Source organism: Quercus suber, unplaced genomic scaffold, assembly GCF_002906115.3.
Source record: "Quercus suber isolate HL8 unplaced genomic scaffold, Cork oak 2.0 scaffold_789, whole genome shotgun sequence".
NCBI lineage: Eukaryota > Viridiplantae > Streptophyta > Magnoliopsida > Fagales > Fagaceae > Quercus > Quercus suber.
The window spans coordinates 97,787-114,933 of NW_027070225.1; the positions used below are offsets into that span (position 1 = coordinate 97,787).

General features: G+C 34.8%; 1 protein-coding gene and 1 pseudogene across 1 annotated transcript; both read left to right on the plus strand.

Moving 5' to 3' along the window:
• The first annotated feature begins 231 nt into the window (after nucleotides 1–231).
• Nucleotides 232–1,164, plus strand: LOC112029016 (uncharacterized). Its single transcript, XM_024061701.2, has one exon. It carries the CDS (start codon nucleotides 347–349, stop codon nucleotides 902–904), a length of 558 nt encoding a protein of 185 aa, XP_023917469.1. The 5' UTR covers nucleotides 232–346; the 3' UTR covers nucleotides 905–1,164.
• An 8,063-nt stretch (nucleotides 1,165–9,227) lies between these two features.
• On the plus strand, nucleotides 9,228–15,493 carry LOC112028997 (protein NRT1/ PTR FAMILY 3.1-like; annotated as a pseudogene).
• Nucleotides 15,494–17,147: the final 1,654 nt, after the last annotated feature.

Sequence of the window (17,147 nt, forward strand, 5' to 3'; positions counted from 1 at the left end):
TCAAAGCAGTTTAATAAGAATAAAATTAGAAGCCCGACACGAAATCAGAAAACGGAAAAAAAAAAAAAAAAAGTTGTGGAAAAAAACAAATAAAGAGGCAAGACGTCCGTGATAGCCTAAGTATTCGATCCCCACGCGCCTTTGTCACCATCATTACCCCACGCTCTCTCTCATATCTCTATTTCTCTCTCTAACTTTCTCTCTCTACTTTGTCCCCCTATATAACAATCTTCATTGCTTTACCATATCTCACCCCCACTTCCTCTCGTTAATATTATTCTTCTCCATCCAATCCAATCCAATCCTTTTTTTTTTTTCGCTTAATCTTCAATTCTACTTTCTCACAATGTCTACCTTTGTTGAAGACCACAACAACAAGAAGCGGGTACGAGATGACTCGGTCGAGTCGTCCGAGTTAGACTCACCCGAGGTGAAGCGACTCAGAGAAAACCTTCTTGATTTTCTCGATGACTCGGATCCCAATCCCACGATTCAAGAGCTTGACTTGCTCATGAAGAGTTTCGAGGAAGAGATATCTTCTTCGCCGGTGCCGGTGGTTGACCTCACGTCAGATTCCGGCGAGTCTCAGCCGGATCTTGGGTACCTTTTAGAGGCTTCCGACGACGAGCTCGGCCTTCCACCTTCTTCGAGCGAGGAGGTTAAGAACGTGGTGGAGACTGAGTTGATCCGAGTCTCGTCTGACTCGTCTGGAATCGGCGAGTTTTGGGGGTTTGAGGACCAGATCCCGAGTTATGACTCGTTCGAGTTGGGAACTGGTGATGGTTATAACAATAGTAACGCGTATGTGGAGTTTAACGGGCTGTTCGAGTATTCCGATGTCTATTTCGATTCGTCAGATTTCTCGGATCCCACGTGGCGGCATGAAACATTGCCGGCGCAGTAGAACCCAAAAAAAAAAAAAAAAAAAAAAATTCAAAACGAATCGTTTCAGTCCGACGGAATATTATACGATGGAGAAGTTGTATATATATATTTTTTCTAGATTTCTATTTTGTTTTTCCTTTTTATTTTTTAATTTTTAAAAAGGAAGCTAAAGGAACATATATAGGGTTAGGATATATGGTTCTAAAAGGTGTTAACTTGTCAGGAACTGGTTCTCTATTTTCGTGAAATCAAGATTCATGAACCGCTTGGACGAATCTATTATTCTTGTTCAACTAGGTCTGAGGTGTTCAGTACCTTAGATCTGTAATCAATTAATTTTTTTTTTTTTTTAAGGAATGATCTATAATCAAATTGATTCCTCCCCACTAAAGTGAATTGATAACTATGTGTATAATATTGGGTCGTTGATATTATTAAGTTCAAGAAAAAAAATGTCTTAAAAAAAAAAAGCAAAACGAAAAAAAAGTTTGGATGTTATTTTAATCTAGTGGTACTTAATTCGAAAGACGGTGTAAAAAAGTGTGATGCTGCAGAAGCTTTTTTTTTTTTTTTTTTTTTTGTTCGAGAATCTATAGCCAACTAACCATAATGACATTTGCTCAAAAAAAAAAAAAAAAACCATAATGACATAATTGCCAGCCGTGTTCTTAGATACATATTAATAATTTATTTTAAGTAAATTTTTATAGAAAATAAAAAATTTATGAAAATAGTGAATTAGATTTTTTGTCTTTTCATAAAAAATTTTCGAAAGTCATTTACTAATAATGTATAACTAGTAGTAAACCCTGTATCATATATCCATGACTTTAAGATATAACTTTTCTGGGTCAAATAATTAGAATTATGGCATCTAATTATTGCAAAATGTAAAGCACAAATTAACTTCCCTTGATGATTGGGCCTAAGCTAACCCTTCAAGTTGAATAAAAAGCTAACCCTCCAAATGTAATCTTAAAAGAAAAAAAAAAAGAAAAAGAAAAAGTATTGCATTATTTTTTTTGGGTGAGGATTCCACGTGTTCAAAAGTGGATCCGTGTACATCACTTTTTTTTTTTTTTTTTTTTTCATCCATCTTCTACGCTAATGTTTTAGTGATGAATGTTTGTTTTACAAAACATATTGTGATTTATAACCGAAAACATGATTTACGTATTTTTAAAACTTGAAATGTGATTTTAAATAACGTTTTCAGTTATAAATCATACAGAGTAAAATAAGTTGTTAAATATCGGAAATGCCCCTAAAAAAATCCCATCAACAATACATTTTTTATTTTATTATATGAATGCCGTAGCACCGTCCGTCAGGCCCACCACCATGAACGACAAACGAGGTCCCGTGCCGACCAGATTGATTGATTCCCTTTGAGCAAGGCAGATATGGGCTCCCTCTTGGTTTAAGCTGGCCCAACACATGTTGGTACACCCACTTTCCTATCTTCCTCCACTTTTGCGTCGTCACCTCATTGACGCTTTCCCTTTGTTCTCATCGCCACCACCAAGCTGTCAATCAATGAAGTGCTGATCTGGTCTACCAGATAGATGATGATGTAGGGGACTTTTGCTCTAACTTGCATAGTCATCAAAATACCACTATAAGCTCTCGTTTTTACAGGTTTCATAGGCAGCGTTTCTTCTTTCTATTTTTGGGCAAATCATTGACAGGGAAGTAAAGTTGTCAAAATCGGTATCTTATATAGAATCGTGGGAGGTCAGTGATCGTGAATCATAAGATCGGATCGTAGATCGTAAGATCTTACTTATTTTCAAATTTTAAGCAAAAAGTCTATTGATAGTGACTTTGTATGTTATATAATCACTTAAAATATAAATTCATCAATTAAAAAAAAAATTGCATTATAAAATGTAATTTTCACGCGCTATATCGTTCTTATATCATTCTAATTAAACAAAATATATTTAACTTTTGACATAATGTATTTAAAAAGTTCAGTACATGTTTAATTAGCAACTAAGTATCAAAATATTATCTACACATATGGAAAATGTTTTCCAAATTCTAAGTTCCAAATCCAAAATAAGTTAGGCTAATTAACATATAAAAACTAGCTAACTACAAATTTACAATATGTAATTCAAAAGAGATTTCTCAATCTAAGGTAAGCTAGCTAATTACAAATATGAAATTCAAAAGAGAATTCTCATTCTAAAGTTCTTCTAATCTAACCATTGTCATTGTCATATCCCATTTTATCATCTAAATATTTTAGGTTTTGTTTTTGAAAATGTTAAACTTAAGTACTATAGGTTTTTTTGAGATTTTATGTTGACATAGGGGTAAATTTGGGACTTCAATTCATTATTGGGCTTTTGATAACCTGTTGGACTTGTGGGTTTAGGTAGATTATTTTTCCCAAATGAATCCCACTTAAGAAAAAGAAAAAGAAAAGCCAAATGGTAGGATCGGTAGGATCCCATATGATCCTACGATCCTATGTGATCCTACATACAATCTTTACCATTTTTGCGATCCTGCTACGATTTTAAACTTTTTGGTGAAGTAGAATCGTAAAATCGTGTGATTTTACGATCTAGATCGCAATTTTGACAACCATGCGGAAAAGTAGAAGAGAAAAATGAGTAACAATTTAGGGTAATTCTACCATACCAGGGTACGGTATTCATTAATAGACAACCTGTTATACCAGATTATTAAAACATAACATTTGATGGTTTTTTTCCCTCACATTTGACAGTTCCATTCTCACATTTAATAGTTCCATCCTCACATTGTGCAATTTTAACATCACATTTTATTAGTACTTTTGTCATATTTGGTGATTCTTCCCCCCCCCCCCCTTCACATTTGACTGCAACATCCTTACATTATATAGTATCAATATCACATGTTACTGTACTTTGTCACATTCAGTGGTACCTTTATTTTTTTCTCAAATTTGACGAATCCATCATCACATTATGCAATTCCAGCATCACATGTGACTGTTTTTTTGCCACATTTGATAGTTCCCTTATTTTTTTTCTCACATTTGATGGTTTCATTGTCACATTCGGTAATACCAACATCACATTTGACAGTATTTTTGTCATATTTAGTAATACCCTTATTTTTTTTCTCTCATATTTGATAGCTTTATCCTCACATTGTGTAGTATCAACATTATATGTGACTGTACTTTTGTCACATCCGTCAGTTCTTTTATTTTTTTCTCACATTTGATGGTTCTATTGTCACATTAGACAGTACTAACATCACATTTGACCGTACTTTTCTTACATTCGGTGGTACTTTAATTTTTTCTCACATTTAACGGTATCATCCTCACATTGTTTAGTACTAACATCACATGTGACTATACTTTTGTCACATTTGATAGTTCTCTTATTTTTTTTCCCTCACATTTGATGGTTCTATTGTCACATTAGGCAGTACTAACATCACATTTGACCATACTTTTCTCACATTCGGTGATACTTTAATTCTTTTTTAATCACATTTGACAATATCATTGTCATATTGGGCAGTATCAACATCACATGTGACTATATTTTTGTCACATTCGGTGGTTCTCTTATTTGTTTTCTCACATTTGATGGTTCTATTGTTACATTAGGTAGTATCAACATCACTTTTGACTATACTTTTGCCACATTTGGAACATACACTTATTTTTTTCTCACATTTGACAGTTTCATCGTCACATTGAGCAGTACCAATATCGCATGTGATGGTACTTTTGTCACATTCAATAGTTCTCTTATTTTTTACTTACATTTGATAGTTCTATCGTTACATTAAGCAGAACCAACATTACATATGGGCATTGCCAACCCAACCCAACCCCATTGAATTACCTGATAATCAGTGAATATATATAACAAAAATATTCCTAAAACCTCTTAAATTTCTGAAATACCCTTAAATACACTAAAATTACCAAAACGCATCCTAACACTTAAAAATGAACAAAATATCCTCGAAACTCTCAAAAATTACTAGCATATCCTTGAAACCTAAAAAATGACCCAAATGCCTCTAAAACCTAAAAAATGATTGAAATACCCTGTAAACCTAAAAAATAGTTGAAATACCCTTAGATACTAAAAAAATGACCTAAATGACTGAAATGACCTTGTAAATTAAAAAGTTACTGTAATGCCCTTAGAACATAAAAAAGAACCATAATGCACCAAACCTAAAAAATGACTGAAATGACCTTGAAATCTTAAAAAAAAAAATTTCAAAATGCCCTTGAAACCTATAAAATAACCAAAATACCCCTGAAACCCTCAACAATTATCGAAATACCCTTTGAATCTAAAAAATGATCAAAATATCCATAGAACCAAATAAAAGAAAAAGAAGAAAGAAGAAGATCAAAAGACCTTTAGAACCTAAAAAATGATTGAAATTACCCTAAAACATAAAAAATGATCGAAATTACCAAGAAACCTAAAAAGTGATCAAAATACCCTTAGAATTTAAAAAAAAAAAAAGAAAAAAAGAAAAAAAGACCATAATGCCCCATATACCTAGAGAATATCTAAAATACCCTTAGAAACTTAAAAGTAATTGAAATACCCTTAGTAACTCAAAATGACTGAAATGACCCCGAAAACTTTAGAAAAGATTGAAATACCCTGAAACCTAAAAATGACTAAAATACCTCAAATTCCCTCTAAAATTACTAAAATACCCTTAGAACCTAAGAAATGACCAAAATGATCTTGAAACGTAAAAAAATGACTAAAATATCCTTATAACAAAAAAAAAAAAAAAAAAAGATTGTAATGCCCTCATTACCTAGAGAATGTTTGAAATACCCTTAGAAACTTAAAAAATGACTGAAATATAACAAAAGAAATGACTGAAATGATCTTGAAACCTAGAAAAGGACCGAAATAACCTCAAAACATAAAAATGACCAAAACACCACCAATTTCCTCTAAAATTACCAAAATATGATGAAATGATTCATATGTTTTTGCCTAGGATAAGATATAATGAAATGATGATAGTAACATGCTAGGGTTTAGGTCATGCTATGCCATGCTAGATGAATGCTAGGTTGGTTGACATGTATGTTAGATGAATGTTAGGAGATGCCATGATAGATGAATGTTAAGGGCTATGATGTGATGCATGATTAGATGTATGGTAGTTTTTTTTTTTTTTTTAATGAGCATGATAGATGTATGATTATGTCTTTTGGGATGATTGATGCCATGTTGATTGTTAGATGAATGTTAGTGTGTGTGTGAGTTAGATATAGGGCTTGAGTGTGCCCCTTTAATAGGGTTAAGACATAAGACATAATGATGGGAAGCCAACCTTAGGGTTGGGTGGTTTTGGGTGCCTAACACCTTCCCAAGACCATACCTTAACTCTGAACCCATATCTTTGGTAGTAAGATCAAAAGGTCTTTCCTTGAGAGGATGCTATACATATGATTCCTAGGCCATTACAAAAACTAGGTGGTGACTCCTCCCTTATGTCCACAGGGGTGAGGTGTTTATTAAGGAGTCTTTGCGGGGATGACTGACCATCTGGTGGGTTAGGTGCCTGGGAACCAGCGCTTAAGGCTTATGTTGCACCTTTGAACCACGTCGTCAGCTAGCTCAAGGACAACAAGATCTTTAACAGGGACGTGCTCGACTTTGCCGTGGAAGACTAAGTCTGCTGAACCATCTCAGGCTAGTAATAAGGAGCATTCTCTTACAAACCGAGGTCCTCTCTCTTGAGCTTCACCCATCGTAAGGCCCCTTGGCAAGAATCCGGGCATGCGAATGTCAATGTACGACAGTAGAGGGTTGCCGGCTGTCAAAGTAGATCCTTTGGTCCTAGTAGTTGGTATAGGAGGGAACACAACTGAGGATCTAGTGTGATGCCTTGAGCTGCCTGTCAAAATGCACGAAGATCTTTGACCGTAGAATGAAGTTCAAGCCTCTTACGTCAGCGATGATAAGGTCTAGTTTGAAGCGCTTGGAAACTGCACAATAAACCAAAGACAAGGTCAGTACAAATGAAAGTCAGCAAAAACAAAAAATTTTATGTTCTAAATAACAAGTACAATAGAGGAAAAATGAAATATATATATATATATATAAAATATGAAATGCATACAAGAAGGGAATAAAGGAAAGGTAGGAGAAAGACAATTAACCCTACATTAGGTGTGCTCGGTAAGTAAAAGTACCAACTGATTTCCCAAGTTGACGTGGGGCATGTAAGTTCACCCATGAGCTAGTTCCCACTCACTTTTAGGAACTCCCACGCGGAGTTCTTATTGGAGTCAGGGAGACATGATATTAGACCCATTGTGGGGTTGCGAATCTTTAAGTAATAACCGGTGTTGAGGCCATCGCAAATACTATACATGATGTTAATGTCATAATGATTGAGCCCTAGGTCGTACAGGTTATTTAAGCAAATCACACTATTAACTACCCAATAGAAATTAGGGAGACACTGATCGGGGAAGAGATTGTAGAAACTAAGGGTTCTAAGCAATATGGGGTCCATGGGAAATCTAACCCCGCCCTTAAGGATTGACATAAGGGGGAAGAAAACCACCTTAGGCAGCTTATCATTCTCAATATCCCCCTCAGGGCAAAACTCGACAATAAAATCTTAGGGGATGTCAAACCTAGCCCTAAAGGCCATCAGAGCGGCCTGAGTCCTAAGAAGGAGTGTAAAACCCATTTTTGGGGGTGACTAAAAGAAAAACTATGAGGAATAAGGGAGGGGTTAGAAGACTTATAGTGATCCCCTTTTCGTTTGGAAGAATGGTCTTGAGAGGAAGGCTTGGGAGGATGAGACAAGTAAGGATTGAGAGGGGGGAAATCAAATAAAAAATCTGGCCAAGGGAGGTTATGACATATTTATAGGGAGAGAGGCTTTAAATGCTTTTGGAGGGAAAAATTAATAACTTTCCTTAGTTATTCGTTACATGCGTGCCTTGGTATATGCAATGACAGTGAATCTTGTCCATTCGATGTGATGGCTGCCGTTCCGTGTGCAAGGAATACAGATAGACCTGTCCATCACATTTAATGACTAGCGGTTGGTTTTTCCCAAGAAGGGTTCAGTACACCGAGGAATTTGTCCATCGACGTAGGATCTTAATCCCGACCACCCCCCATCGATAGATAGAGGTTAGCCACGATCCCATCCCCATGACATGAGAATGGAATCATGAGGGGCTATTGTACGGGCATGATATGGAGGCCTAAACCATTGTACCAGCACGATATATAGGCCCAGCCCATTAGTTTATATATATCGAGAACCCTGAGCCCAATAACAAGTAGTAGGCCACACCAGTCCATAAATCTACTACATGTCGAGGACGGGATTGTTCGACAATGGTAGTGCCTTAGGGGAAACCACCTGCCATGAACCAAATGGCAGTGGATGCAAATTTCAAGATAGTCACATCTGTCTTGAGAAGTGGGCCCCATCTGGTTAGGAATATGTCCTAGAAGGGCCCCACCCACCTAAAAGGCTTCCTTAGGAACAACAGAAGAGGAGGAGCTCACCATTAAGCTTGAGACTCCTCGGGAGATACACAAATGGGGTAGGAGGACACGGGATGGACCATAAACTCTGTTATTTGGGCCACTAGACTGGCCTCAGGAGGTCTTCCCATTGTAGGAATCTCATTACCCACTTCACATAAATAGATTGAGGGCCTGACCTTAGGACTAGCCAGTCACATTGGGAAAATATGCTCGCACAATTGGTGCCTCTCATTACCCACTTCACATAAATAGATTGAGGGCTTGACCTTAGGACTGATATCAAATATAGCATCAGGTGATATTAAAGCCTCTTTTAAATTTTGGGATTTTCCTTAATGTTAAAAACATAATAATCAGGACCAAAATCCTTTTCATCATGTATGGCCTCTTTTCGAAGTATAGCATTAGGTGATATCAAAGCCTCTTTTAAATTTTGGGATTTTCCTCAATGTAAAAACATAATAATCAGGACCAAAATCCTTTTCAACTCTAGCTCTTTTACTTCTTCTAGGTTCTAATTCAAAATTTTCTTGATTTTGTAAATGAGAAGTAGAAGAACTAGGTTGTAATAAAATATTTTCTTCACCCCTACTATTTTTCAATTTGAAAGTAAATTTTTCTTGATGAAAAATTGCATCACCAGATTCAAGAATTATTTTGTTTTCAAGATCAGCAAATCTATAGGTTGCACTATTAATCGCATAACCAAGAAAAGCACAGGTAGTAGCTCTTGTACCTAATTTAGGTATTTTAGGGTCAGCAAGCCTTACATAAGCAAGACAACCCTATACTCTCAAATATCCCAAATTTGGCTTTATGTCTTTTTCCAAATCTGAAAAGGTGTGGTATGTGACTTTTTTATGTGGCATCCTATTCAAAATATGAGATGCAGTTAAAATAGCTTGACCCCAAAAATATAAAGGTGCACCATATTCAATTAACATGGAATTAGTTAACTCAATTAGAGTTCTATTTTTTCTTTCAGCCACACCATTAGAAGCAAGTATATGGTGCAGTAGTTTCATGGATAATTCCCAAAGATTGAATAAATGAGTTGAATGTACTTGATTCATACTCATGGCTTCTATCACTTCTTATTCTTTTTATTTTTCTACCAAATTGATTTTCAACTTCTTTTAAAAAATCTTGAAATTTTTCAAAAGCATCACTTTTATTTTTCAACAAATAAACAGTTGTATATTTTGAGAAATCATCAATAAAAGTGATAATATATTTATTTCCTCCACGAGTTAAAATTCCCTCAAATTCACATAAATTAGATGAATTAATTTAAGCAATTCGGTATTTCTTACAACACTTTTATGAGGTATTTTTGTAATCTTAGCTTGACTACAAGTTTCACCTTTTTCAAAATCTTTTGATAGTCTTGGAATTAATCCTAAACTACTCATGATTGCCACATATCTACTATTTATATGACACAAACAAGCATGCCAAAAATTAATAGAAGAAAGCATATAAATTAAACTAGTAGATCCTTTATTATTCTTAACATTTAACTTAAACATTCCATCATAAGTATAACCCTTGCCCACAAATAAACCCTTTAATATTAGATTTCATAGTCTGCTTGAAGCCAGCCTTGTTAAGCAAAAAGCTTGATATCAAATTCTTTCTCATGGACAGAGTGTAAAACACATATTTTAATGTTAGTACACATTCAAAAGTGAATTTCAAATCGACGTTACCACTCCTAAGAACCTTTGTTTTGCTAGAGTCACCAAGCATAATTGTTTTTCTTCTTCAAAATGAGTGTACAACTTGAACCAATCTTTGTTATAGCAGACGTGCCTATTAGCACTAGAGTCTGCCCACCACCTTTCAACATATTGCACCATATTGATGTTTGTAATCGTAGCCACTAAAGGCTCTTCAGTTACGTTAGTCTGCGAAACAGATTCATGTTTCCAAAATTTTCAAAATTGAGCAACATGCCCATTCTTGCCACAGATAAAACAAGATCTATTAAATTGATCTTGTGATGGGGGTCCTTGGTTCTTATTGTTATTTTTATTCGGTTTCCCTTTCCTTGAGGTCTATTATTATTTTTGAAAAATATCTTTTTAGGCTTCAATTGACAATTTCAAGGAAAATGATTTTTGGGCATATTATTATTGGCTGAAATAAGGTTTACCTTTGTGGTGGAATTACCATTGCTCTTTTGTGTCATGAGTGCATCTTGTCCTCTAGCCTCCTCCTCCACATGGATGCATGTATCAAAGTCTCCAAGGATGTCTCCTTTTGTTTGTGCCACAAACTCTTTTGGAACTCCCTCCAAGATTGTGGTAGATTATCAACTATGCTAGCTACCACCAGATTATCTCCAATATTTACGCCTTCGGATCTCAATTCTGCCACAATCATTTGGAAGTCTTGTGCTTGATCTATCATCGATTTTCCATCCACCATTTGGTAACAGAAAAATCGTAAGCAGCATACTTCTTTTCACCAGCCTCCTTGGTATCATACTTGCTTTTTAAAGCTTTCCATATTTTCTTGGCAGAATTATAAGTTATATTATAATAATCATATAAATAATCGGCAAGACAATTCAAAAGATAAGAGCGACAATTGTATTCATCTTTTGTATACTTATTTATTTTTGGCTAAAAATACAAAATTGACCTCTAACCTTTTTCAGATTTTATTTCAGTCCTCTAATTTTGTTTTTGTTCATTTCAGTCATCTAAATTTCAGATTTATTCAATTAGGTCTTTTCGTTAACTTTTGTTAAACTTTTTGAAAAAAAAAATGTAGAAAATATTTTTCAATCATTAATTGAATTTTTTTAATTTAAAAAATTTGATTTTCTTTTTTTATAAAATTGAAAAATTAACCACAACATATAATAAAAGTTGATGAAAAAGCCTTAATTGAATAAACTTGAAAGTTAGAGGACTGAAATGAACAAAAACAAAATTAGAAGACTGAAATGAAATCTAAAGAAACTTAGAGGGGCAGTTTTGCATTTTATCCTTTATTTTTTCTTGATGGAGATGAAATTCTTCCCCACTCATCTCATTAATAGAAACCTTTGAAGGATTCTTGTTAATAAGGATATAGGCGACTTTGAGAAGACTCAAATAGAAGAGGACATTTCCTTTCCACCTCTTAAAGTGGGCTCCCTTGAAGTGGAATGGTTTGTTGAGATCTCCAACAGTCTCATTTGGTTTCTCTTGTGTAGATTCCATGCCCTGAATCTCCTTAAAATTGTTGGTGCAACCACAATAATAATGAAAATAACATAAAGAAAAACTAAATAATACTTCTAAATATTATTAATTTAAAGAGAAAGAAAAAATACACAACACTATTTGGACTGAGACGTGACACTCATTCTCTTTAAGGAGATTCAAGCCCTTAATTGACTAAACTTTGTAACTGGTGCAAACTTTTTCTGACTTCTCTCCCCCAAGATACAACAGCCCAGCAAATGTTGTATGGCTAGAACAACCTCTGCACAAAGTGTTTAAGCCCAAACCTCCACCAGAAAGAACACCCTTCTTTGCCCAAAACCTCTCTATCTTTTAGTGTATAAGAATGCTTGCAATTGTTGGATTTTTTTGTGTACTAACATTGTAACCGGTATTGGGTCTGAATGAGTCTATTTATAGGCTCAGTGGACCTTATAAATTATTACCAAAATTAATCTAATTAATTAGGTCCATTATTCTTATGTAGTGGGTGTTATGAGATTAATTGCTAGATGTTAATATGATGTGTTGAATATTAGGTTATTTGTGCACATATTTAGCCCAATATCTGAATCAATACATATTATTCTATTAATCACCACAGTTAAAAGCAATAAAATAATCTCTTTTCTTTTTAATGTGGGATTAAATATTTTCACTAATTCCTCATTTCCCATATTAATTTTCATATTTTTACATTTACGTGGTAATATAACTCAATTTTAATTATATAATATTAAAATGCTCCAACACTTATGTAGCTAGGTAAATTGTAAAAGCACCTGTACGAGGAAGATAGCCATTTATGATTTATATGTGGCAAAATTGGAGATGAGCTAGCCTTGTAGTTGAAGTAGAAGAGAGAGAAAATCTCAAAATAGGGAGGTGAAAGACGAAAATTTAGAGATTGAAAAAATGGATGAGCTACGCAACCATTTTAGGAAGAAGAAGGGTGGGACGATCACGATGCCCTTCATCTTTGGTAAGCTACTACGCAATAATATTAGAGCTCCTTTGTAATTCACTTTCGTTTATGATTTTTATCTTCCTCCTTTCTTTTTGGTGCAGCAAATGAGATGTGTGAGAAGTTCGCTGCCGAGGGCTTCGGTTCTAATATGCTTAACTATTAAACAAAACAGCTCCATATGCCTATGACTAAAGCAGCCAACACTGTCACCAACTTCAAGGCACTTCAAACTTGACGCCATTGCTTGGAGCATTCATCGCTGATTCATATGCTGGAAGGTTTTGGACTATCACTGTCGCTTCTGTTACGTATCAAATAGTAAGATAACCTCTCTTTAGATAAATCTTGAGATACATAAAAAATTTTCAGTTCTCTGTTTTCATGCTTAATGCTATCTTTCATAAAGAAAGCATTATCTTTCTTCCCTAGCTAAGATTGCCAAGATTGCACCGTCCTAGGATTGCCAAGATAAATTCCGTGAAAGAAGGGTAGTTCTTTAACCCCCTTTTTTTGGTCAGTTTGGAGAAAATAAATGGCATTTGACCATTAAGTGAAGAAAGTTAACCTTAAAAAATTGTAAATGTAAAAAAGAAATCTAATACAAACTCACCTGTATTGATATATGATTCTTCAAAACAAAACCTTAATTTCTTTTTTTAATTTCTAAACACTTAACTATGTGCTACAATGCTCATGTAATCAGGGAATGGCATGCTTAACAGTATCAGCTTCATTGCCACAGCTAAGACCACCTCCATCTGCAGGAAAACAATTGTGCAAAGAATCCGACTTTGGACAGCCGGGAATCATTTATTTTTCTCTTCTAATGGTAGCCATAGGATCCGGTGGGATTCGACCTTGTGTAGCGGCCTTTGGGGCGGACCAAGTTGTGCAAAGCCTGAGCAAAAGACTAGGACTTGGGTCTTCTTTTGTTGGTATTATTTTCTCAGGGGGGTATCCATACTTGTTGCCTCAACAGTGCTAATATTGGATGGGGTTTGGGCCTTGGAATTCCTACAATTGCCATGCTTTTTTCAATATCCATTTTTGTTGTTGGGCTCCCATTTTTCCAAATTTTGGATCCAGCAGTAAGTCCATATACTCGACTGTTACAAGTCATTGTGGCTGCATTTAAGAAGAGAAAGGTGCCTATGGTTTCTGACCCAAATATGTTTTATGAGAATGCAGAGCTTGATGCCTCTATTTCTACAGATGAGATCCTATGCATACTAACCAGTTTCAGTAAGTTGTTATCCTTGCTATTGACTACATAATTGGGCAGTTACAATTACCTAGGTGTTGTACTACACAGTTATACTGAACAAATAGCATCATTTAACTATTGAAGATTATCTAAATATATTTATTGTAACCCTTTATTAATATTATACTATTTAATTTCTTTATTGAATTAATAAATATTTTCAAAAATCCTATTAATTCAATAATAATAATAATAAATAAAAACCCTATTAGTAGGATTTGACTTTGGGCCTTCGAGGCAAAGCAAATTTAACGATATCATAATCACTACTAAAAACACGGGTTATAGCTGTGTTTAAAAAAAATGCGGTTATAATTAATCTATAGTCGCATTTGTAAGTGTTTTTAGCTATGTTTTTTTGGATAGGGCCTATTGTCGCGTTCAAAAAACGTGGCTATAGGTCTAGCCGAATAATATATATATATATATATATATATATATTTTTTTTTAAAAGAGGACCTATACATGCATTTAAAAAATGTGGCTATAGCTAACGTATAGTTGTGTTTTTGCATTTTTAAGAAACGCAGCTTAAACTAACTTATGCTATAGGTTAAGTCTATAGCCATATTTGTAAGTGTTTTTAGCTGCTTTTTTTTTGAATTAAGGCCTATTGCCGCATTCAAAAAATGTGGCTATAGGTTTAGCCGAATAATATATATATATATATATATTAAACTAATGCCAAATGGACTTTAAATAGTAATAAGTTGAATCATATCGATGAAATTTACAATCACTAATTTATTATTTTCCGTACAGGTTTTTTGACAAGGTAGCCATTGTGGCTTCTAAAGATGACCTCAATTCTTCAAAAAAACCAAATTTATGGAAGCTGAACACCGTTCATAGAGTTGAAGAATTAAAATGTATCATTAGAATGTTACCCATATGGGGTGCTGGAATTATCTTTTTCACAGCCTCTGCGCAACAACAAACCTCTCTCTTGAACAAGCAAATACCATGGAGAGGCAACTCACAAAATCATCCTAAATCCCTTCTGGCTCAATATATCTCTTCACCATGGTTGCTTTGCTTGCCACAATTGCCTTATATGACCGCATTTTCGTTCCTTTTGCTAGCAAATTCACAGGGCTCAAGCAAGGCGTCAGCTTCTTGCACCGCATGGCAATAGGCTTCTTCATATCAATATTTGCCACTCTTGTGGCCGGGTTCATTAAAGTGAAGAATAAACATATTGCTGCAGCTAATGGACTTATTGATAGCCCTAAATCCACTCTCCCTATCTCAGTTTTCTGGCTCGTGCCGCAGTATAGCCTCCATGGGATTTAAGAGGCTTTCATGCCTATTGCCCACCTTGAGTTTTTCTATGACTAGGCCCCTGAGAGCATGAGGAGCTCAGCCACTGCACTATTTTGGACAGCAAATTTAGCTAGTAATTATGCCAGCACTGTTTTGATGGATCAAACTGGCTTCCACGCAATAACATAAACAAGGGAAATTGGAGTACTACTGATTGATCACATGTTTGCAAGTCCTAAATTTAATGTTCTGCTTTCTTTGTATGAAACTCTCTACTTTCAAGCCACTTCAAGTACAAAGGAAGAAGACGATGGCTCGAAAGCAAACGGAATTGACTTCGAGAATGAGGTATAGCTGCATTAAAATAGCATAATCTCGCATAAATTGATTTCCGGGTTCTAACAGTTACGTTTTTCTTGTATTATTGTCAGTCCATTTATTCAAAGGGGCTGCTTGTAGTAAACATTGAGAAGGATGTCTGTGGTTGAATTAAGGAAAATGGGTTAAAAGAGCTGACATGAAGGCCCATTTTCATGTTTCCTATCTTGATTGTACATTAGCATATTGTAGCGTCTATCCAAATAGATTTTTTTAAAGATTTTATTTTTATTCATAGGCTTTTATTAGATTAAATTTTTGTTGTAATATTTTTTTTTTTATTAGAATGGGCAAACCTTTATGTTGAGGAATATTTTTCAGGAAACTTTAAATCTGTTATTTGTTGACTAAATTGCAACTTACATTTTTAAAGTTTGGAATAATTTTGATTTTGCTCTTTATATTTTCAAAATCCAGATCTCTAGCCCTAACGTTTCATATCATTTGAGTTTAGGTCCTTCCATTCATGTATCTAAAATGATGCAGTTTTATAGATCTAAAATTTGAAATTTTAAGGATAAAATCAAAATTACCTCAAACTTTAAGAGTATAAATTTCAATTTAGTCATAATAATATCTAACATGCCTTTAATAAGGTTCAAATAGAAGTTAACCGTAATTCACCCAATATCTCATACAAAAAAATAGACAACAACTCAAACTACTTTTTGAAAAAAAAAACTCACTCCATATTCTAAGAGTTAGCTCTTTTTCTCATGCGAGAGAACTCTTAGGCCAAATCAAAACCTTCTATACCAATGATTATTGTAAGCGGATCAAACAAGCTAAGCCCACTTAGAATAGTGGATTTAGATTAGATGGCCCAATACAATTAATTTGTTAGAGGATGGGCTTACGAGGTCAACTTTGATGTACTAGTATGATTTAATCCTTAGATGGATGGGAAAAAGTTAGATAAATCAAGTGAGAAGAACAAATTTTTTGGAATTTATACTTCCTTAAGCTAGGATGAAGAGCAGTTGTTCATATATTGTTGAAGTCTTAATCACAGGATAGTGCTATATAATGTCAGTATTTCTTTTCAGTTTTTCATCCTCCTATTTTGTTGGGGCTTCCCTCTACATATTCAGCTAAATTGCATCTTAGCCCTCCACTTGTACAGTCATTGGCCTTCCTTTAGATGCTTGTCTCATCAAGATTTTGCTAGAAGTGGTAAAATATGCTGCAAGTTGTGAAGACATTGTTTAGAAGTCATTCCTTCATTAATGTAGCCAGCTGAGTTGGTACAGTGCAATGAATGTGGAGGTGATGGTTACTTTGTGTGGATATTTCCCTTTTCCTTTGCTTGCACGTCTCTCACATCTTCTTCGGTATTTTTTTCTCTGGTGTAATTGGTTTACTTTATGCCTCCCAAGGAGAGTTCGCTCCTCGGCTTGATCCTTGGGCGGATACTTCTTTGTCCCTTATTCTCGTGTTCTCAGTTATGTGTTGGATCAGGTCCAATGTGAGTTCGGGCTCTTGTGCCTCCTCAGACTCGACCCACGAGCTATATTTTTGTATCCGGATCTTACCTACCATAATAGCCCCTCAAAATTTCATTGTTGCTACTACTAGGAAAGTGGAGGTTTGATAAAGCATAGGAGGAAAAGATAAGATTGCTAATATAAGCAAAAGTGAATTGGCATGCA

What these genes read in the sequence shown, in the direction of transcription:
- LOC112029016 (XM_024061701.2), top strand. Translation starts at nt 347, where the DNA reads ATGTCTACCTTTGTTGAAGACCACAACAACAAGAAGCGGGTACGAGAT.